The sequence below is a fragment of the Catharus ustulatus genome, chromosome 7 (genome assembly GCF_009819885.2).
Source record: "Catharus ustulatus isolate bCatUst1 chromosome 7, bCatUst1.pri.v2, whole genome shotgun sequence".
Taxonomy (NCBI): Eukaryota; Metazoa; Chordata; class Aves; order Passeriformes; family Turdidae; genus Catharus; species Catharus ustulatus.
Window position 1 is genome coordinate 11,988,877 of NC_046227.1, and position 23,849 is coordinate 12,012,725.

General features: G+C 46.2%; 1 protein-coding gene across 2 annotated transcripts in view; it reads left to right on the forward strand.

The window, feature by feature from the left end:
- Nucleotides 1-1,392: 1,392 nt before the first annotated feature.
- Nucleotides 1,393-23,849, forward strand: part of LOC116998859 (pleckstrin homology domain-containing family M member 3-like) — a 77,211-nt gene continuing 54,754 nt past the window's right edge. For both annotated transcript variants that reach the window (XM_033065002.1, XM_033065003.1), the window contains exons 1-3: nucleotides 1,393-1,463; nucleotides 11,130-11,989; nucleotides 18,874-19,809. In XM_033065002.1, the coding sequence (XP_032920893.1) occupies nucleotides 11,332-11,989; nucleotides 18,874-19,809 (1,594 nt within the window). In that variant the 5' untranslated portion in view covers nucleotides 1,393-1,463; nucleotides 11,130-11,331. The remainder of the gene's footprint in view (nucleotides 1,464-11,129; nucleotides 11,990-18,873; nucleotides 19,810-23,849) is intronic.

Sequence of the window (23,849 nt, forward strand, 5' to 3'; positions counted from 1 at the left end):
TGGGGATTTTTTTCTCTCTCCATTGGCACACAGACTGCTAGAGGAATCAGAAGCAAGGAAGAAATAGATTTTTTTACAGTGCACACTGCCTGCTTTTCTCCCCTGGACAGCTGTGTTCCCACAGGTAATGGACCAGCACAGACTGTGCACGATTTGGTTGGGCCTAAAAGGAAACTTTTAGTTTGTAACTGGAAGAGAGGCAAAGTTCTGAAACATTTTCAGACACAGGAGTCCTAGAGTCTCTTTCCTTCTGAGGAGCCCAAGAGAAAAATGTCTAAGTACCATTTGAGGAAAGGCTGGATGGTGATAAATAACATTGCAGGTAATGCTACTGCCTTGTCCTTTGTGGGATCTAGGTGGATACAACTGAATTGGAGTAAAAAAGATCAATCCTTGGAGAAGTCATTCATCTTTGGGAGCAGGACTTGGAATGTACGGTGGTCTAGTAATAGCCGACCTGTTATTTTTGAAGGTCAAGATTAATTAGTTTTCAGCCAGATTAATTGGTATTTTGTGTGTCAAAGGCTCTCATTTATCCTTGCTGTCACTGAAGTGCAATAACCCATACAAACACTACTTTGTTAATTGTGCCAGTTGCATTTTGCAGTATACACTAAATGATGTATAGGATGCGTGAGGAGATGAAAAACTACTGGTGGAAGCTGACCTAACACCTGCCTTTTGCTGTGGATTGTGAATCCGCTTTGCGGATTCAATTCAGCACCACATCTTGTGGTTCCACTTCAGGACAAACCCGATCTCTGCTGCCACACCACTGTGCTGGGGAGCTTAGACCTGTGCACAGTGCTGGTGAGAGGTCTGTGTACATAGGACGTCGAAATTCAGGTGCATCCCTAATCCAGACGTGGCCATTTCTTGCCATGAGGTTGTTTTTACAGGACCAGTACTGCCGGGTGGGTTGCCATGCTACCTGAAACAAGCCATTTGTAGCTGTCTTGTAACTCTTTGTTTTCCTTGGGTAACAGGTTCTGCTGGAGATCCTTTTGCTGCCCTGTGGCGATGTGGATTCATGCCCCTCGCTGCTCCCTGCAGCCTTCGCGCCTAGGTAAGCGATCGCGCACCTGGGACTGTTAAATCCCGTTAGGATTTTGCGTTTCCCATCTCTCCTGAAGCCAAGTGCCAGGTCCCTGAGAACCTCTGCCGCTTTAAACTTGGGAACGTGCAACTTTACCCTTGATGTCTATACAGGAAAAGCTGCGGTTTTCCTATTGCTGCGTTTTTAAGGGAAGTGAGAGCGGCGGGCTGTGGGGCCGGGCGCTCCGAGGGCCGGCGGGCCGGGCTCGGCGCGGGCAGGCAGGAACCTTGGTGCGGCGGAGCCGTTTCCCGCGGCGGCCGGGACGGCTTTGCGGCAGGACGCGGCGGCAGGAGGGGCCGCGGGCCGCGGGCAGGGCCAGCGCGGGCCCCTCCCGGAGCGCGGGCACGGCTTTGCGGCCCCGGCGCAGGTAAATAAATCCTCCCTTCGGTCCGCGGGCGGGGCGGGGCCGCAGGGGGCTCAGAGGCTCCTCGGCCCCTCCGGGGCGGGCGGCCGGGCCGGGCTTCCCGCAGCCTTGGCCGCGCTGCCCGCCCGAGCGTGCGGGGCTGTGTGCGAGGGCCCGGGCGCGGCCGCGTTTGCATTGATAGCACAAACACGCCTGCAGTCATGTGCTCGTCTGGAAGGACTTGTTCCTGTCTGCCTAAAAAGGCCCCGTGCTTTCGTTTTCCCCACCCGGCTCACGGTCCCAGCAGGAATTTGGGTGCTCCTCGAGTCAGACTCCAGTACGTGTAGGCACAGGGTGCTGACATCCCTGTCTATTTTAATAGCCCGGAGTGTGACATAATGCCGTGGGCTTCTTACCTTGCAGTAAAATTGCTTCTTTTGAGGAGCAGGCACCCAGACACAGCCAGTGGAGTTATGGCTTCTGGAATTAAATAGGCCTGACAAGAGAGTCTGTGTTATGTGGGAATGAATGTGTGCTAGCTGGAGTATCAGCAGAAATGCTCGGGTCACTGGCAGTGCGAGGTGAGGTCAGGGAAGAAGCTCGAGTTGACGTTTGTGTAGGACATCATGATTGCTCCTGATCGGTTCTGCAAACAGCACAAATGGCCCTCATCCTGCAAAGCGTTACAGACAAATCTCACTTTGAGCACTGCATACCCTACTAACTGACTACAAAAAGTTGTAAGAATTAGAAAGCACCTGAATCTTAGTTGGTCCAATGCCCGTACACTTTAAGGAACAGTAGTTTTCATCTTGCCACTTTAATGTCTTATTTATTCAAAATTATTGATTTTAATTTGGGACTTAAACCAGAAATCTAAAATGTGAAACAGAGCACTGTACAGTGGAATGAAAGTTCTTATTATTCTGTAGCAGCTAGATACATTGTTCTTGCAGCACCTTATCAGACTGTAGTCAGGTTATTGTTAGCATTTCAATATCACCAGATGCCTTGAGATTTCTGCCATCTTCTGCTAAGATTTTCTGTAATGAAGATGTAGTTTGGTTTGGAAAAGAGCAAGCACTTGTGCTGGGTAGTCACACAACTCTGTAGTGGTGCCTGTGGTTGCAACCATCCCACAGGGTCAGCTGTTGTGGCAGGGCAGCCAGGACCTGAACATTTGGGTTGCTGTGGTAGGTTGCTGAACTTCAGCATTATTTGGATCATTGCTTCTTTTCCTGCCAATTTATGTGACAAAGCACTGTGGTGCTGGCTGCTTGAAAAACAAGAGAAGAGCTTAGTTTGGGGTCTGCAATGAGGTTGTGATTAAGTGCTGTATTTCCCTCAATGTCAGCATGCAACCACTAACAGTTACAGGAAATCCAGGGTTCACTGTGGAATGGCTTGTACTGTCCCAACTGATTCTTTGGGTACCACAGTTGGTGAGAGGAGTTGGCTCCAGCTGCAGATCAGGGCTATTCAGAAAACTGTTCAGTACAGATTTGGATGTCAAGTGTGTTTTATTACAGCTGTGCCGGGATCTCAGGGAAGAAATGGTCTCCTGTGTTCTTGTGGGAGATGGTGTGTTTCTTATCTTCTTTTGGGCCTCTGGGGCAATGCAAGCTGTTATTCCCAGCTGTGCTTTTTACTTCTGTTCACAGCTTAACAAGGGCAGATTGAAAATGTCTTAATTTCTGAACTTGAAAAAAGTCAAGCATTTAAGGACTGAGTGTCTTTCCTCTTCAGCCTAGTCTTAGAAAATGTGGAGTGAATAGATACTTATAAAATTTCAGTTTGCATTAAGTAGAAGAGTTTATTTATTTTTTTAAGAGAAGTTTTTTTTCACCTGACATATACAAAGTTGCTTCACATCCTAGCAGGAGCCAATCTTCTCCATAGAGGCAGATACAATTAGAACTATTAGACTGAGTCATGTTGTTTGTTGTTTCCTGCTTGTCTAGTTCAATCATGTTTCTCCTGTGCTGGAGGAGTTTGTATCAGCCCTCTTGGATACCCTGTTCCCTGTCCATTTCTGTACTCTGTGCTGAATTCAGGAGGCAACAGGCTGTTTTGTGGTGTCTGTGCCTGGCAGAACAGGCAGCGTTCTTGTAGACAAGGACAGCATGTAAAATCCAAGTTATACAACTTCAGACAAAACTGGAATATAAGCACAGAAATTATTCACCCCTTTGGGTTGTATTTGAGGCTACAGGTGTGTTTAAGACCACAGATCCATTACTTGGGCCAAATCACTGCACTGCTTCATTCTTTTTTGTTCCTGTGGGTGTTGTGAGGTCAGGCAGCATGCAGAGGGGTGGTCTGGGTTTCAGTCTGATGTGACCTAAGAAAATGCCCATGTGCTGATGGGTTTGTCTGGCTGCAGCCTGGGCTGTGTGTCACCACCAGCTGCTCCCCTGTGGTCAGTCTGCTTGGCATACTTTCCTTTCCTTGTTTAATTCTTTCGTCCTTCATCCCAGTCCAGCTGCTGAGATTTTAAATGGTTATTTATTCATGCCCAGGAAGTGACACAGCCCTTCATTACTTGGTGGTGCTCCCCAGCCAGGAGGGATGTGTGTCAGATGGCTGCAAGGCAAGCCAGTCAGTGATAAAGATCTCGGGAGAGCTGTCCAGCAGTCAGTTTCTGGAAAATAAATCCTTCCTGTGGTCTGTCTTCCTCCACTCCTGGATGCTCCTCACCTCTGGCCCAGCTTTGTTCTAATGTAGGCTGTTGTGCTCTTTGCAGCTTAGAGTTTCTTGTGTTTTAATCACTGTTTCCAAATGACAGTTAAAATTAAAGATAATATATACTACAAGCACTGTTTATTGTGCGCTGCTGTGTGCTCATCACTGGGTGAGCTGTTCTGGAGCTGTGATGTGTTACTTCTCCACATGGGGAGGATGCCTGGGGAGCTTCCTTGTTAGAGGCACTGGGTGAGAGCAGCAGCTGGGGAAAATGTGTGCTTCACAGAGCCAGACTCATGTGTCCTTGCTAGGAGTCTGCTTCCCCTCACAGGACATGGCATTCTTCTTCCTACCCAATTTCACTTCTTTCTTCAGTTCATCTTTTCGCAGTTGTTTATTTTTGTTTTGTTTTCTGTAGAGTAGAAGAGATCACCACTGTCTTTTAGCTTGACTGTAATTAGGCCCAAGTTAATTGCAGCTGTTCCTGCTGTTTGTCTCCCTGGTCTAGCAGACAGGATGTGGGAGCTCTTCTTTATTGATAAATATTGGCAGTTAATTTCATCCTTAAAGGCAATGAGACTGGCAAACAGGTGGGTTTGCGACGTGGAAATGGTTATGCTTACATTCAGCTACCCTCTCTGGACCCTATAGCCAAGCATTCCTAACCAGGGAGTTCTTTCTCCAGTTTTTGTGAGTTTTTTCCTGGGTATTACCAGTGGGTTTGTGCAAGAATATCAGTCAAAAGATATTTTTGTAAGACATTTTAAAGTTGGGATAGTCTGAAAAAAATTTAAGCAATGAATTTCTCAGTTTGTCTGTTGGGAAAAGAGGCCTTTTGAGAGGGGCTTTAAAAATGTGATCTAAAGACAACTGCTCAGGTGATGTTGATCCAACCATTGACTGTCATATGGCAATGTTTTGAAACTGTGGTTCCCCGTATATGAAAAGTTTATTGTAGTTTTCTCTTCTTTCTTTGTAAATTTCCTGCAGTCATTGAAATGGTGAATCTAACAAGTTTGTGTGCTCTGTCTCACTTGATGTACACAGCAGTAGGTCATCTGGGGTTTTGGAATCACTCGGGAAAAGGATTTGTGGCCTTGTGCCGCAGGAACAAAACACAGCCAGGATCCAAGAGAATGTGATACACACAGGGACAGTGTCCCAGCTGATTCTTGCTGCCTACAGTTGTCCCTTGTAAAATTCCTCCTTATCAGTTGCCTCTCCAAGAGGAGTGTGACAAGCAAGCAGGAGTGCAGCCTTCAATTGCTGCTCTGAGAATTGGGCCACTGCAGTGCCTGGGGTTCATAACCACTCGGAGGGGAAGTGTCTTGAACCAGGTCTCTTGCAGGACTCTTCAGCTCCTTGTGCAAGCACTTTGTGCCAGTGATGTGCAGAACTGCACAGGCAATGGTAAAGGCTGTGTGTGTGACAGCCACCTCTGCATCCTTGTTCTCTCCTCTGTCCACTCAGGTGTGCCCACCTGACAAATACAGCTCAACTTCTTAACTATCAGGTAGCACCTAAGTCATCAGTTTCATAGCTATTTTCAGGGATCTTGCACAGCAGAGCCTGGCTTTCAAGGACTATCGTTGACCTAAGTGTGTCCTGTTTAGATTCAGGGCAATACTTGTCAGATGTGACCTACAGAGCAGAGCAGAAATCCTTGTAGCAGCAAAACCTGTAGGTTTGAGGTGCCACTGGAAGACATTCAGGTCACAATCTGAGGTTGCTCAGACTGACAGGTAGAAAAGCTCAGTAGGTACTTAGCTATGCCAGCCCCAGTGGATTGTATTCAAAGTGAATTGTATCCTCTTCTTCGGATGACCTGTTGTTCAGACCATGTTTGTCTGAACACATAGCCCGTAAACTGGACTGTAGTGGTCCAGACCTACAGCATAACAGAAATAAATTCCCTAGGCTGCTTGAATTTGCTCTCCTACTCAATTGTTACCCAACTGAAAGAATCTCTGTTTTCCTTCTTGGCGGTGGAGTTTAAGCCCACAGTTGTAAGGTAGTGTGAGATAAGCAAAGCTGGTTCCCACAGAGGATTCCAGTGTGTTGAGAAGGGGATAGGGCAAGCTTCCCAGTGCCTGAGGCACCTCTGCTCTGTATTTGCCTACAGGTAGCTTGTAAAACTCCTCTTATGCTCTTGAGATAAAATTCTCAGAAACCCTAACCTTTGCCAGGAATTTGAGCCCAAGAGTCATTAAGAGTCAATGAAACTTGAGGGACTTTTATGTTACCTGTATTTTGCTACCTTTTACTGATTGAGAGCTCCTGTAATTTATGTATTTCCTCATGAACATCATTGATAGTTCCTTTCTAATTCTCTGTCCAGAGGAACTCTCTGTTTATCTCTATTTGTCTGTTGTGTGTCACTTGTTGTGTTAAGCATCTCTATTATCTAGAATTGAGGTGGGAAGTCCTCTGAGCACCAAAACCAACTTATGATTGTGAGACTTATGAGATTGCTTATCAAGTTCTGTGAGGCCTCCTTCCTTTCTGCTTTTTCCCTCTGCTTCACAGCCTTTTCTGTGCTTTTTAAATTTTGCCATGCAATACTTGGATATTTTCCATGACCCATGACGATCCTGAAAATGTATTAGGAAGTTAAATGATCTCTTCCTTGGTGTTTGTTATTCATGATTTTTCTTTCCTGTCAGACTGTGCTGTCACCGAAGTTAAATCCATTTGGCTTCCCCAAGGGAGGTAATCTTTACTAAACTGAACTTCAGTGTCTCATGTGCTATGACCAGCAATCCTTGCTGTTTATCTCAGCCATGTGAGTGATGGGGCCATTATGAACTTGTGATAGCAAAGACTGCTCATGTTGTAAGTGCACATTAATTATCTGACTGCTGCATGTTCATGCTGGGCAGATATACAGAGAACTGTTTTTCAGCCTCTTCAATCTCTGTGTCCAGCAATTTTTGCTGAGTACATTGCAGCATGTTCCTTCATCCTTTTTTTTTCCAGTAAGACTAGTTCCCAGGGACCTGGATGAGCACAAATCCAAGCTTATAGTTGCCCTTAGCTTCATTACTCTATAATGGTTTGGGCTGATGCTTCTTTCTTCCTCTCATATTCACTGCCTTAGACTGAATGTCTTTGGAAAATTTAAGGTGTTTCAAGAAACAACACATAAAGCAATACATTTTATAGTAACTTAAAAGAAGTTTAACTTACCCCATTGTTTGCCTTTTTTTACCCTTCCCATGAAGGAAGTGATTTTCACTGCTTTCTCTCCTGGAGGAGATTCTGATGAAGCTGTTTACTGCCATGTCAGAGTTTGCTTTCATTTGGCACCAAATCCATGCAGACATCTGAATTAAATTTTTGTTGAGTGCCGCTGTCAGAAAATGCCTAATTGCATTTATGGACGATATGTAATTGCAGGAGCCCAGTGCTAGTGGGAATTACTGGCACAACTCTTTTGTTGATGTAGGAAGGGGTGAACCTGCCACCACCGATGTCACCTTGCACATCTTTATTGAGCAGGGCAAACAGACTAGCTGGGAAGGTATGAATGCTGCAGTTTGTGAGCCGTGTGATACAGGGGCCTGTCATCTTCTCATGACCATGTGATTCAGCATCCTACTGGATATGAGGTCAGTTTGTAGTCTGGCATCACCACACTTGGCTGGGTGGTACTGGATAGCTCCAGTCTCACAGGATCCAGAGAACTGTTCAGCTGCTTGAAGCCTCTGGCATTTAAAAATGAACTTTTTAAATGTACAGTAATTTCACGAATACAAGCCGCACCAATTTGACCAAAATTTTGGTGGAAACCCGGAAGTGCGGCTAATATTCCGGGGCGGCTAATCTATTAACAAAATTCTAAAAGCTGCCAACACGGAAGTGAGAGCCCGCGGCAGCCCCAAGCCAAGCTGGAGCCCGGCCGGCCCCGGCAGAGGTGGGAAAGCCTGGCAGAGGCGGGGCCAGCAGTGTCGGGGGCGGGCGGCAGAGCCTGAGCCAGCAGGGCGGGGCAGGGAGGGCGGCAGAGCCTGAGCCAGCATGGCGGGGGAGCCCGGGAGAACTGGGGCTAGCAGTGCAGGGGAGCATGGCAGAAGCAGGAAGGCCGGTGGGTGGGGCTGCCTGGCAGCGGGGGAAGCCCAGCATAATCGGGGCCAGCAGCGTGGGGGAGCCCGGCGGTGCGGGGGCCTGCAGTGCCGGCCAGGGCGAGGAAACGCGGCGGCGGTGCAGACGGGAGGGGGCGGCCGGCGAGCCTGGTGGCGGCGGCGGCAGCCCTGCCGGCGGGGCGAGCGAAAGCGGCGCTCGCGAAAGCGCCGCCGCGAGCCGCGAGCCGCGAACCGCGAGCCGCGAAAGCGCCGCGGGGCGGGCGCGGCGCGGGGCGGGCGCGGCGCTCGCGAGACGCGGCGCAGGGCGAGCGAAAGCGGCAGCGGGGCGGACGGCGAGCCTGGCGGCGGCAGCCCTGCCAGCCGGGCGAGCGAACGCGGCAGCGGGGCGGTGCTGACGGGAGAGGGGGGCCAGCGAGCCCGGCGGCGGCGGCAGCACCACCCGGCCAGCCCCGCCGAGCCGTGGCGCTGAGCTGGGCCACCCGGCCCCGCCGGCAACCATGAGCGGGCCGAGCCTGCCTGGCCCCGCCCCGAGCCAGTAAAGCCCGCTATGCCGCGATCCTCTTACTAATTGGCCAATTTGTGAAAGCTGCGCACGGATTCTCGCGACGAACGAAAGTGCGGCTAATATTCGGGGTGCGGCTTATCTATTGACAAAGACAGCAACATTGTCGAGGCACCGGGGGTGCGGCTTATAATCCGTGCGGCTTGTATTCGTGAAACTACTGTAAGTGTCAGTTTTTATCCTTTGCTTTCCACCTTTGATTTAACATGAAGAACAGACCAACATTGTGTCTGCTGTCACTAGAATGCTGCAGTGGTGCGTCACAAGCCCTTCTGGAGTGATTGCTGCTCCAGTTGTGTGAGGGAGTGTGAGGCTGCGTTCTCTGCCAATTCCCATGAGGCAGCATCTTTGAAAGGAGCAGGCTGTAGCCTTCACTGCAGGCCTGTGTTTATGTTGGTGCTAGTTTTGTTCACGTGAATGCCTCCTGCAGTTTGCAACCTTGAAATACCATTCTGTAGCATAAAAATATGCTACAGAAGGATGTAGAATAAGTGGATGGGTTGCACCACATTATGTCCCTGTGGGTGCTCCTTGAACTCCCAAGCTCTGTGGTACCAGGGGGCAGAACACTGTTCTGGGCTGCTGGCAGGAATGAGCTTCAAGAGTAAACTCCATGCTGCATTAAGCTGACAATGCAGATGGGCCCAGGATGACTTAATTTCCCACTGCTGTCAACTGGCACAGTTGCACAGCTTTGTAAAGCATCTGTTCCTATATTGTTCTGATTTGAAATAACTCCAGGTCTATTTTGTTCAGCCCTCTGGTTGAGGTTTTGTCTCTATCTTCAGTGTCTTACTCTATGTTCACATAACTGAAGCTGATCCTACCCTGGTTCAGTATGAGCCTAGCAAAGTGAATCCTTCCAAAGAGTTAAGGGGAGAAGGATCTCAGTATAAAGGCTTGATGTTTCAGAGTTGTGTATATGGTTAGTTATTGATTTTGAAAGTTATTTAGTTGCAGTCTCTTTGTGGACATCATGGTCTGAACTGCAGATCTACTAGGAGGGAGGGTGAGCTGCTGCTTTTGACCACAGCTGTGTCGTGGCTGGCTACAACTGAAGCAGGGGTGGGAGGAAGCCACGGGGGATTGTGGAGGAGATTGGTTTGTGCTACAGAATTCTGTGTCCCCTTCTTGTGGGGGTTGCTCGCCACTTTCCCCTCTCCCTCTGGCTTGCTATAATAATTAAGCAGCTTTCCTAATAGAAGTTAGGCTAATAGACTGTTCTGGATTAAAAAAACCCTACCTTATATAGAAGTATTTTCTGGTTTTGATGTTGTTTAATAGATGTTTTTCCCTGCTAAGTGTGAATCTTCATGGGTCCTGGTAGCACTTCAGCAGCATTTACGAGCTAATGAGCTGCTAATTATCGGCCCAGCCCAGCTAATTAGTTTTGTTAAGAGTGTATTAATCTAGGCAGAGCTCTGAGCTAATGCAGCTTTGCTGGTTCTAGGACCTGAGCTGATGTGTTCAAAACTCTTGACTTTAAGCTATTCTGCATGTACAGGCTCTGGGTACTGTGATTTGTCTTAGGAGACCTGAGGGCTGTTCTCCTACGAGTACAGATGCTCACTCTCCAGGTCCCAAGAACTTGCAGACATTTGACAAGTTATCCCAGTTTAAACATACCTACCATGCATTTCCCTTCAGCACAGCAGCACTGTGGCTGGAGCTTCAAGAGTGAGAAGTTAGACAGCAGCAGACTTGGTGTGGCAGCAGTCAGCAATGGGACACCCCCTTACTGTACCATAGGGAATAGAATCCCTTCCCTTCCCTTCCCTTCCCTTCCCTTCCCTTCCCTTCCCTTCCCTTCGATATTCTAGAGAGAAACAGTGCAAGGCTCTGCAGTAGACTCGTAGCTTTGATTTATTTGGCAGATGTCACAGTTTGGGTCATGCAGATGGGTAGGCAGGGTAGTTGCTGTAGAACTCATGTTGGTCTCCATAAAATGGTGAGTTCAAGCAATCTTGGACAAAAAGGCAAACTATTTGAGGCTGGTTGGCGTATTTTATGACCCTGTATTTTATCAACTTTTTCTTAGAGCCCCAAGGGAAACTCTGTGAAGCATTCCCTATGTGGCTACCTCTCAATGCAGCTTTCTCAAGCTTGGTTAACAAGTGGTCTCACTTTGGTTTCCCATCATCTGGTGCCCCATCCATCTCTCTGCAGCTTTCAGTTCAAAAAGTGATGATAGACAGAGTTCATACAGAGTGAACAACAGAAACCACAAAGGGTTTCTTCATGCACAATAATATTGGTGCCAATTGAAGGAGAAAGTTAAATGAAGGGGATTTTGACTGTGAAAGGAGTGATGTGATTAAACATATTTACCTGACTCCTACTGATGTGATGTTTTGCTTTTCTTTACAGGTACTCTTCATCACTATGAGCTTGTTTCATACAGGGACCTTAGCCCACTTGGTCAGTGGATATTAGATCTTCCCTGTGAAGACAAATTGAGTTGGTTACTTCCTACCACTATGGGTTGGAGTTGGTGACTGTGTTTGCCCATCAGGTCTAAGTTAATGGTGTGCCAAGGACAGACGTGAAGCAGGTCTTTAGCTCCATATTGATGTGGTATCTTCTTAACACATCGCAAGGCCCTGAGCCCACAGCAGCACAGGATATGGAGGCTCTTGAAGTGGATGACATTAGCCCTGCCTTGGAAGTGACTGAAGACTTTTTCAATAGTTTTGATACTAAACTTGACAAGATTGTGCAGCCCTCTGAGGTGTATGGTGTACAGGAGGTCCCTGAGCTGGTTGGGCATGAGGTATTTGATCAGATAACGGGAAGCAGGAACCTGAGGAACGTCGCCTCCTTAGCCAAAGGTAGCCTTATCTGGGATCACTGCAAAAATGGCCTCTTGGAAACCAAAGCTCAGACAGCTTTCCCTGCCAAAGACCAGCACATGGTGCAGAGGGGAACAGCTGCTGCCAACCTCGCTTGGGCAGGGGAAGGGGAGACCACAGCTTTTAATATCTTCAAAATCTGCCAGCGGCGGAGAGACAGGCCTCGCTCAGTGAATGACATCCTGGTGCAGAGTGAGGAAGCCTCCATGTTCAAACCAGGCCACAACAGGTCACGCTCTGATATCAGCCATGTGAACTGGAGAGTGGTCTTCACGGGCACTTCCCTGCAGCAGCCACCTGCACCTGGGCAGGACAATAACTGTGCTCTGCTTTCCTACCTGGCATTAACCAAGGGAGAGGACATCCAAGGAAACACAGGTTTGTGCTGGTGCTTTGTTTATGTTTATATGAGGAATTTCCTATTTGGTTTAATATTTGTCTTGAAAGAGGAGCTGGAGGTTAAAAAACACAAAAAATTCACTCAAAACCCAACTGTGAGCTAACTTTTAAAAGAAGAGAAATCAGTATGGCTCTTTTGTCTTTGATGTGTCTCTGTGTGTTTGCCTGCCTAAGCATAATTTTTTAAACTTCCCTTGATTTCTGTTCTTTTTATGGTTTTAAAAACTAAGCTTATTTGATTTTTTTCATTCTATTTTATTCAGTGTGACTCAGGAAAAAATAATTTATTTGCTGTGTATTTGTGATCATTTCCTTGAATGATTTTCCCAAACTTACAAAGAAGCTTTGAATGCTAAAGCTATTGGGAGAATGGCAAATCCAGACAAAAGCAGTTTTCATAAAGTGAAAGAATGGCCGTTAAAAAGAGGCGTACAGAGCTTTACTGTAAGGCTTGAGATCTCTGCTCTTTTTATTTAAATAATGCTGACTCTTCAGTCCATAAACAATTAACAGCAAGTAAAGCACTCAATTTGTCAATATTAAGGCATCCCTGCCAGCTTTGTGTGGGGCACAGGAAGTGTTGTTATCAGATTGAGGCAGGCGTCTCCAGTGAGCCATATGAAGCGGTGGTTCAGCCAGTGATACTTCTTCCTTTTCCTTTCCCAAGAACTGCACTGGAAGAGGTTCTGCTCAGGGCTTTGGAAACACTGACCCAGTGTCTCCATCTCCATGATTTATTTTGTAGATGCCAGAAATTGTCCAGGCGCTTATAAAGAAGAACAGCAGCTAGTGCCACAAAGATTTTTATAATCTAAATAAAGGCAGGGCTTAGCTAAAAATCAAGGGATTGTGAAAGGGTGCATGTATCCATATGGTGGCTTGACTCCAGTTATGAATAGGTGGCTGTTTGGGGTTAAAAGAAACTTTTTGTGTTGGGTTTTCCAGGTAAGTCAGCTATAACGAAACATAGAAAGCAGGTGCCTAAGTGTTTGTTACTGGGGAGGTGTGTGTGTGTATAAATATATATAACATGTAAGTGTATATAAGTGTGTATAGGTGTATAATAGGTACAAACATGTAGGTTATTGTGTTATATTGTGATATAGTTGCTGTATCCCTAGGAAGGGTGTTCTTGGTTGACAAATGCAAGTATACCTGCTGTTATTTTTGTCTAGGGAGATGTACTGGTTCTTGTAGAGTGGGGTCTCTGTTCTATATCCTATGGAAAGAATGCAGAACATAAATACACCCACAAGTCTGGAGGCAGAGCTCTTCATTTTTATCAGCTGTACTCTGGGCATCTCCTGGGTTTGAACTTTATATGCCCATAGAAACTTCATCAAAATGTAGCCATTGAAGGTCTGTACATGTCCCTGATAGTGTTTTAAGCTTAATCTGTGATTCTGTGATATGAAATTCCCATGGACCCGCTTCTTGAGGTTGTCAGTGCTTGCTATGTGCCCTCCGAGAGCCTTTCTGTATGGAATGCTGGAAGGCAAGGGTGCCTTCTTTGAAGAAGGAGAGCTTCTGTGCTCTGAAAATACACTTTTTAAACTTGTTTCCTTTACCTGTTCTGTTCAGCTGCTGTGCGGGTTTTACAAGGCAGCCATGCTATTTCTTCCCTCTGTGTTTACAAGAGAGCCTCACAAAGAGTTTGCTGCTACTGTTAGCTGAGCTAAAAAGAGAAGCATGAAAGCAAGAAAGTAGGTTTTGCAGACGTATATCTGTGGCTACTAATTATTCTCCAGAAGAGACTGAAGGATGTATTTGGAGGTTGGATAAAACCTGCTGCAGTTGTTGACGGGGTCATAGTGGTTGCATCCTTACAAGACATCCCTTTTTGGGGTTTTAATCCAAGTTAAATGAATGCTGTGTGATACTGAGAGGACCTTCAGTGTCTCCGTCAGTCCTCACTGCTGTGAAGGACTTCCCTCTGGAGCCTGCAGAGGTCTCCCAGTCCTCCAAAGCTGTCCCAGTTACTGCACAGATGAACTCTTCACTTTTTTTTTTTTTTAATTGTCACAGTATATGCATTACTGTGGGCTTATCTGTTCTTGCTGCTTGCTCTTTTATAGAATCACAGAATCATTTAGGTTGGAAAAAACCTTTAAGATTATCTATTTGAGCTGTTAACCCAGCACTGCTGATTCTACCACTAAACTGTAATAAAAATAAAATGACACTGAAACTTTTCCATGTGCTGAGAAGGAAAAGGACCTAGAAAGAAGTTGTGCCTTTTGGGGCTGTATCTTAGGCCCACTGGTGAAAGAGCTCATGTGCTAGAAATACACCCTGTTTGTGCTATGGGGCACAAGTGGGAAGCAGAGCTAGCAAAGACAGAAGTTGTCAGCAAATTCAAGACAGGCTCTTGTATTTCTAGGCACATGGCCTGGCAAACAAAGAGAGAATACTGCTTCTGTAATGTATAGTGAAGCTTGGCTTGGATTTTTAAAACACAGTGATTTAAAAACAGCACAGCTTGATGGTCATGTGGCTCATCATTCAAACACCACCACTCCTGACAGTGTGGGTGCTATAGTAGTTTTTCCAGGTTGCTGTTTTGTTTGCCTGTTGTGCCTGTGAGCTTGGGGAGCTCTAGAGCTGTCGCTGTGTTGAGCCCCTGCACACTGACAAACTGAAGGATACATATTTGCAGACCCAGGTGGAAAGAAAAGATTGTATTTTTAAGCAGGAAGATAGTGGACAATGTGAATCTGAGGCACAGTTTGTCCCTGATCTGGCAAATCCTACCAAGAAGGTGACTAGCCCTATCCAATTTGAGAGCATTTTAGGTGCCAAACATGTTTTGCAAAAATGCTCTTTTTATAAAAATCCAAGAGCAACGCTACTGACAAAAACTCTATCTTACACTCATCACTTACTAAGCATTAGAGAATTCAGAGAGGAGTGCCCCCTCAAGATGCAAACTCCTCACAAACTAGGCATCTCTGCTTCTGCTCTTTCCCAAGTTACTTGCAATGACTGTTACCAGAAATGCTTCGGTGGTGGAAAACAGAGTGAGCTTTCCTGCCACGCCAGCTGAGATGCAAGTACAGTCATTTGGTCTCTGCCTCCAGGGGTGCTGGTTGCTCCAGGCTGCCCCAGGTGTGGCGAGTGGTTGGTGGGTGCTAAGCTGTCCTGGTTTCGGTGCTGTGTGCAGGGTTCCTAGCTGGGACCAGTGGGCACTTCCCCAGGGAGAGGAGAGATGCTGAGGAAGATATTACTCTGTCCCCAGCTGCTGAGTCTCTCTTTGTTTTCCTCTGCTTTCTTCCACCTCTTTCCTTGAAATTGTAACTCCAAATGGCTCAGATGTGGGCCATTTACTGTGATTATTTCCCTTTTTTTTTTTTTTTTTTTTTACTTTTCTTCAATTTACTCTGCCTGTCTCCACAAGGAGGAGAAGAAATGCATTTTCTGTTTGGAAGGTAGCTAGAGAGATGGTACCATTTGCTCTCTGAGTAAAAGGTATTATCTGGCACAGTGCATGTGGAGGAGAAAAAGGAGCAGAGCTGTAAGATGTGTGTGTATGTGTAGCATATGGATTCAGCCTGTCTCTGCCAGCATCTATTGCCCTGACCTAAACAATACGAGGCATTTGAATGTTAATCAAGGTGGCTGCTGGTTCTGTCCCAGTTTGAGTGAGAGCCATTGGAGCCAATTTCACAGAGCTTGAAGGGTAGGAGTGGGGTGAAGGAGGGAGAGGGGGGTGCCTCTGTGAAAGAGGGAGAGATAGCCTTTCTCTAACTCAACAAAAGACAAGCAAACCTGTGTGCAGATGAAGGAGGGGTGGCTGGGGGAAGGTTATGAGTTGTCTTATTATGGAGAAGCTTGAACGGTCATCTGTACTTGATGGAAACGAGAGAGATTGCAGTTTGAGCTGCAGAAGCGCTGCCTCCCTGATTGGATTAATAGAAAAGGAAGATGACTCTAGAATGGCTGTCCATTATCTGCACTACAAAGGGATTAGTGTGGGTTTCAGAGAAATTAATGGCTTTTGAGTTAGTGCAGAAATACTAATGAATGTCAGAGCCAGAGATGTACAGTGAACAAAATTGGTTCTCTTTTAGTGTGTCTATGTGTGCACACATCTGTCCATCTGGGCTATCAAAGTGTGCTTTTTCTCTGCCATTTTGGGTTATAGATTAGACTTTCAGTTTTCATATTTAGCTGAAATTCTCTCGAGTAGTTTATTGACATGCAAGGTATAGTTATACTGACCTTTTTAGACCTAGTGGCAAAATAGCAATTTTTAAAATTGTTGTTATGATTTTAGCCATATCTGCAGGAAATCTCTGTAGATGGAGTGCATTGAGCATGGTGTTAAAAGCAGGCTCCATTCTGAGTATGTGGGTGAATGAAGAAGCTGAGGCTGAGCTGTCAAGGAGAAACCAAAGTGCCTGCTTTTTGTTTGGGTGGCTGCATGGTAGCATCCTTCCCCCATTTTTAACCCCCATGAGATTTCCATACCAACACTAAGTATATCAAACAATTCATTTTCATGTATGTTCATTAAGTTTAACTGGAGCTTGCCTATTTAATCCTTATAAATCCTTAAAAGCTGGTCTTTGCTGAAGAACTGGCAAAAGCTTTTACACTGCTGCTATTCTGATTCTTTCTCCTGCCTATAGAAGAAACTGGGAATTAGGTACAGGAATACTTCCAGCCAAAGGTAGGAGCACCTTTTTAGAATGAAGGTTACAGCCCAAGGTTGCCCCAGTTGGTATCAGAAGCCCCTGGACAGTACCTTAGTTTCTCAAATACTCAAGAGTCCCTGACTATCCTTGTGCTCTGAGAAGACAGACAGATTGACCAGTTAGCCAGCAGTGGTGAGAGCAGTGTGGCCAGAAATCTTGGTCATATTAGCTGGGAAGCCAAGTACGGATGGGGATGTAGTTCCTATACAGACCTGGTTTTGTTTCCAAGCTTCATCTAGTCTGGATGTTTCTCTTTTTTAGCTCTGTGTTGCAGACATCCTCAGTTCACTCAGAGATGATATCTAAAGCTTGTCAGAGTGTGGCCTGTTAACACAAAATATTTTATGCCTCCAGCTATCCCTGTTTCAAAGGCTGTCAGCCCCAGGGTGGAGATCTCGAGTAGGCCAGCTCTTGTATTGCTGAGGTCCGTAATGCTGTGTGTTAAGGTCAGTTGGTGCTGATTTTGTTGTGACCTGATTATGCTGGGCAGTGGATGAGGAGCTGTTTCCAGGTGGCTACCTTGCCCCTGTGGGAACAGCAGACTCCAAGGGAGATAGACAGTTGGAGGCAGAAACCTTTCCTTGTGTCTGCTAATTCTGTCGCTGTTTGTAAGTCAAGACCCAGCACAGGTACCCTTACTGGAAGGGTGAAGTAGAACTCAAATGGGAGTAAGAGTTTGTTCCTCAGGCCTGGGTTGTTTTGGGGTGTCAAGTGTTACAGTTGATATTACAGTATAATAGTGAATGCCAGGGACAAACACAAATTGCCTAGAGCTACGTGCCTAGCCCAAGGTGAAAATATGAATTCTCGCCTGTGGTGGCTGAAGTGCACAAATCAGATTGGAACAAATTTCTATGGAAACCTTTTTTTTAAAAATTCAGAAATGCTTTAGATAATTCCTTTTAAATTGCCTTGCTTTAGTGCTTGGAGTGACTTGAGTATGGCTGGTTTTCTGCGATGAAGAAAATTCCCCTGGTCTTTGCCTTGGGCTGAGGTTTGTGAAACTGTCAGCTCCAAAGCATCTTCAGTGCTGAGATGCTCAGGTGTATGTGTTTGAATCCCTCTGGGCAGCCTCTTACTTTCCATTTTTGGTTGTGTCTGCTACGCCTGAGCCTGATTCTCATAAATCAGCAAAACTCTGGAGTAAACAGAGCTGCACAAAATGTTCTGGTCCCAGGTCTTGCTGCAATGTGGTAAGAAACTGCTGTGTTGGGCACAGTTCTACATCTGCTGGGTCAGTCCAGGTGCTGTACCCAGTGCTGGCAGCAGGGCTGTTCCAGACAGTTCCAGCAGCCCCTTCACAGGACACAGCTGTGCCCATCAGCCACAGGTGGGGCCTCTTTGGCAGAACTAGTCTCAGGAAGGGCACAGCACTGGGAGCTGTGTCAGGAGCAGCTGAGGTCAGAGGATAAGAGTGTGCTCCAGCCACTGGGGATAATGTGGTGCAGCAGAATCTCCCTGCAGGCCCATGTGGGACCCCATGCTGGAGAATGTGGAGGTTTCCTGAAGGAACTGTGGCATGGAAAGCTCATGCAGGGGTACCTTTAACCTGAGGGTCTGCAGCCCTTGGAAAGGACCATACTGGAGCAGGAGAAAGGTGTGAGAAGGAAGGAGCAACAGAGTGGAGCTGAGCAGATAACACTATTCCTTTTCCTTCTGAGCTGCTTAAGATGGGGGAGGCAGAGGTGGTGTGTGTGAAAACATGAACTTGAGCCTGGGAAGGAGCAGGAAAGAGAGGGTAAGGTGTTTTAATTTGTATGTCTTTCTCACTGTCAACATCTTTGTTAGCTGGCAATAGATTACTTGATAGTATTGTCCACTTCTGGACTAGGTTCTGGGAGACCTGCAGTGTTTTGTTGCTCTGCCGTTGTCGTCCTGGATATGTCAGGAAAATTACTTTGTTTCTCTGTCCCTCTGTTTCTTTATTCCCTTTTTGTAAGGTGTTTTTAGTACCTCTGGGTAAAAAGGTACTGTATTCTCGGTGGCTCAAATGTAGAGTTAGTGCTTGTGTTTGATAATTGTAACCTATTAGATGAAGATTCTCTCTGTGATCCTATCCTCAGATATACCATGTATAGGTTAGGAGAGATGCAGAAGCCAGATTGATGTAGTAATTTGAGACAGTTAAAAAACAATAATCACAGTATTCTAATTTTTTTTTCCCTCCAGAACACAAGACGGTGTTCCCAAATCTTCTGAAGAAGGGATACTTGGAAGTTCGAAGAGACAATGACAGCTACTGGCAAACCTGTTACGCTGAGCTCTCCCAGTACAAACTGTACCTGTATTGCCTGGACAGCAGTGGCAACCAGACTCTTCCCACCGTGTATCCACTCCTGCGTTTTCAAAGGGTCGCTGTTACTGGTGGTGTTGAAACCAAGGTGGTGGACACTGTCCTGTCAGACAGCTCACAGCTACAGCTGAAGGCAGAGTCCTCCTGGGAGACTTTGGACTGGGGACAGAAACTTTGGGAAGCGGTACGTGCTTCTGTCCCTGCTTTTACAAGACAGCAGGAGAAACTGGAGAATGTGCCAAAACCTGAAAATAACAGTGACCTTTCTCAAACTAATGGATTATTAGAGAAGCCTATGGAGCTCTTCCTATCCATGAATTTGACTGAAAACACTAAAGACTACCAAAATATTCTGAAATCAGGGACTCTCTACAGGTTAACTGTCCAGAATAACTGGAAGGCATTTACTTTTGTCTTGAACAGGTCTTATCTCTTGGCATTCCAGCCTGGTAGGCTTGATGAAGATCCCCTGCTGAGCTACAATGTCGATGTGTGCCTGTCAGTCCAGACAGATACTCAGGATGGCTGTGACTCTTGCTTTCAGGTCATTTTTCCCCAGGATGTGCTGCGCCTGCGCGCAGAGACCCGTCAGAGGGCCCAGGAGTGGATGGAGGCGCTGAAAGCAGCAGCCAATGCTACTCGAAGTTTAACTCAAAACCCACAGGTCACGCTTAGGAACAAACCTGGAGATCGGCCCTTTGGAAATGATCTTAGGAAGACCAAGCGCCAGTCTGTGACCACCAGCTTCCTGAGCATCCTGACCACACTGTCTCTAGAGAGAGGGCTCACTGTTCAGAGCTTCAAGTGTGCAGGTGAGCAGCCAGGTTGCAGCATCTGCACCTACACCCCCTCTGCTGGAAAAGAAAATTACTTGAAAGAGCATGTGTGGGTATTAACAGCTGTTCCCTGCCTCTCACTGGGCTGTAGTTAGGCTTTCTCTCTGTCAAATGTGGAGGAAAACCTAGGGGTATTCAGAGATTCATCTACTTTTGATGAGCAGTGCTGAAACATTAGACCCTGCACATACATCACTACTTGGGCCAGGGCTGCCCTGCAGAGTGGCTGAGCTGTTTTCTTGATTCCAGGACACTGTAAAGGTGGTCCAAAATCAAAGGGGCTTAAATTCATTTGTTGTCTGATTCTTGTCCTGTAGGCAGGATCATGTTTGGGAATGAAGTGAAAACAGAGAGGACCTGTGTGAATGCAGTTCACTGTCATTTTGTTTTAGCAAAGGCACCTATGTGGAGCAAATTGGGGCACTTTATGCCTAAACTATAGTCTCTGACTTGCTTTAGTTACACTCACTTAGAAGTTGTCAGCTCGAGCAGAAGCAGCTCTTTTGGAGACTTTTTCTCTTGTATGATGGGAGCTGTGATGGTCCTGCCTCCTCCCCGTGCTGCTTTGGGGTGTGGTTCTCATGGCACTCTGGAACCACACATGACTCTGGGGAGTGTCTGTGTGGGGCCAGCACCTGCTGGCTAGCCTGAATCCTTTCCAGGGGAGACCTGGGCCCTGGAAGTACTGGACTGTCCTCAAAATTGACTGTGGGTGCAGTTGGGTTTGTCCTTCTCTGGTAGTCACCTGCAGGTGCTGTTCCTGCTCATCTCTCCACAGTGCATGGCACTCACCTGGCAGCTGGAGCATCATATGAAGGTTGGCATCATTGCAGTTAATGATTTGGTCACAGTATTTGGGCTTCTACCTGAATTCAGCTTTGTTCTTGTCCACATTTGTGTGATTTGATGTAATTTGTTTTATATTTTGCTTCATCCTCTGACTGAGGTACAGGAGAGTTTCAAGTGAATATTTTCAATGACCTCTAAAATGGGATCAGGCCCTGGGATGGCAACAAAATACATGTCTCCAATGTGAAGCAGGTTTTAGTCTTGCTTTATGCATAATATGGGATCAAACTTTTCTCTGGGAAAGGGTGTATTCCCTCTCCCAAACATGGGATGATTAATATCCACTCACTCATGTATTCCCTGCTAAAATAAGGTGCTCTGACCAGGGTTGCATGATGTCTTTTCCTGATACACCTGAGGCATTCCCCAAACTCCTGTGGTCTACTTTTAGTCTGCCAGTTTGAACGAAGGTTCTTGTGCAGAGAAACTCTTCTTGAGTTGTGGAGGGTCTGTGGGAAGCTGGTCACTGGGGCTCTCTGTGCCCAAGGCTGGGGATTCACAGCACTGTCTGTAGGAGCTGGTCCCTTGCCATTCCTGAGACCCTTAGAGCCGTTACCATGGTGCAAAGAAAGAAATCATTTTGGTTATAACTGCGGAAACTTGTTTGGCTCCGAAAAGCTTGTGCTGAGGAGGCACGCGGGCAAGCTGAGCCTGTCTCCTTGTTCCTTGCTCCCTGTGGGCAGTTGTGCCGTCCGGGCATGGGCTGCTGTTTAACCTGAGGGGCCTGCTGTTGGTAATTACAGCTTGCAGGCATTGAGAGCGGTTTTCCCCAGGGCTGCTGGGAGGGGTAAGCTTGGGGGAAGATGAGGAGGGGGGAGGAAGAAAAGTTTTGCTGTGAATTCTTCAGCCATTTAGTGCAAATTCCTGTAATTACCGTCTTTGTGTCCTGTCCCAATGGCACATAATACAGCAGAAGCCTTTCCTAATTGAGACCTTACAGGAGGTACAAATCCCTCCTTTGTTCAGCCTGACAAATTAGTGCCAGAAAGTGGCAAGGTCCGAGTGGGAATCAAAGGCAAGCAACACAAAGATGGAACTTACGGCTACAGTAATAACCCTCTCTAGTCCTGCAGGGGTGGGAGGGAAGGAAAAGTAATGACCAATGAAAAATGAAGGGTTTTTTTGTTATAAATTCCCTTGACATGACAGCACCTCAGGGCTGCTTTATTTATTTAGGAAAAGCGATTAAATAGTAATACAACAGGGCAGACCATTGTCTCTCGAGCTACCCCCCTTCCTACAGACCCCTGCTGCCTCTGCTAATTGATTGACAATGAACCTCTGATAAAGAAGGTTGCTGGGAGGACCTGATGAGGACAGGCTTTTTAAAATTTATTTTCTCTTTGCAGTCTTTGTGGGGTTCCCCTCCCTGTTTTTTTTTTTTTTTCCTGTTTGAAATGCTCTCTGCATCCCCCTTTCTTTTTCTCCCTCAGTAAAAGCTTTTCAAGGAATTGGTCCCAGACAAACAGCTGATATTCACAAGCAGGTAGGGAAGAATGTGAATGTCTGTGCCTTGCTATTGACAGGTTTATCTTGGAGTCTGACTAGCACTTTTCAACTTGTGATATAAGCCAGGGCCGTGGTGTCAGATGTAGTCATGGGGCAGGAAGGACAAACTGTTGATACCCTGGAGTCAAAAGGGTATGGAGTCAATTTGAAAAAAGTTGTCTTTTGCTTGATCAGCAGATACAAAAGCTTTTCTCCACATTTCTAACTGCTTTACTGCAGAGGGCAGGGCATTATTTGTTGTAATTTGAAAAAAAAAATGAATGAACAGGCCACGGATTAGCAGTGGAGAGGCAGTGAGTTTATAAACCCTTGTAATTTTGTGGCCATTAGTTATACTTTTGGCTTAGGGAAAGGCTTCTAGGGAAAGGTAGGCATTTCTCCTGGAGGAGTTCTCCTGGAGATCTGTAAGGAGCAAATATCCCTGTTATTTCTTTGTCATGTGGCATCACTTTTCCATAGATGGGGAAGACAAATGGCCTTTGCCCTTGCCTCCTGTTTTTGCATAGCTCCTGTTCTTCTGATGGCTCTCTTCTGTTTCACCTTTTGTTTTCTTTCCCCTGTCTTTTATTAAAACAGACATTTTTTTCCAGAGAAGTCAGTTGTGTCTGCCAGGAACTCTTGTTACTTAGATAGCAAGTCCTAATGGATGTGGGAATTTCTGCCTTCTGGAAAATATGCTCTGCACCCTTTCATTTGTGTGGCTTTCCTTGCTCCTCTTCTGGGGTGCCTTCTGTCTTTTCCTCCCTGCTTTCTCCATGTCTCCTCACTTGCCAAAATGATAAATACCGCTATTAGAGCTTGAATGACTTGGCTGGCTGAGCTGAACATGAGGTGCAGAGAAGCCAGGGTTAGTAAATGTGCTGTTTCCTGAGCTTGCAGCCCTGTCAAATGAAGCAGCAGGTGGGGAGCTGTTGTCTTTCAAGGAATCGTTTTCCACCTAGTGCTGTGATCATGTGTGTAGCTGGGGGACAGCCCAGTGCAACATGCACAGGTCATGGAACCTCTGCTCTATCTCAGCCCCCTGGTCTGGAATCAGTCCCTACTGCAATGAAAATAAAATTCCTTTTTTTTCCCCCTTGATGAAAAGAAAGTATTTCCTAATAGTTTGCAGCCAGCAAGTGTAATTTAAAAACGAAACAGAATAGTCATAGTCATATCAAAATAGTGATGTCAACTTTATTCGACTTCTCAAAAAGCCTTACAGTTGAAACTTCTCAAATAAGATAGTTGAGAAGCATCCTTGAATTTAGCAAATACTTAGTAAACTGTCATTACACCCAATGCTTATTTGTAGCATGGCACTGAAACAAAAATGCTAGAGGATAAACCCTAGAAAATACAGCACAATAATAAAATACCATAAGGTCCTTTGGAAGGTTTTCAGCACTCTTGTCACTTTTCAGTTCTGAATAGCTATTGTTCTCACCTGTCCAGGGCTTTTAGGATTGTGCTTTTTCTAAGTGCTGTATTTGTTTTGTGCTTGGTTTCATTTCAATTGATCTCTTTCTTCCAAGGCTTCAGCAGCTTTTTACCTGCCCTGTATTTGAGACTCTGTAAAATCCCCTAGGAATGTTTTGCACTGTAAAGGTTTTATTGTTTAGGTATCTTCACCTTAGGCTTTGGTCTTCTAGTCTTGTATGTGACTTTCAGACCCTATT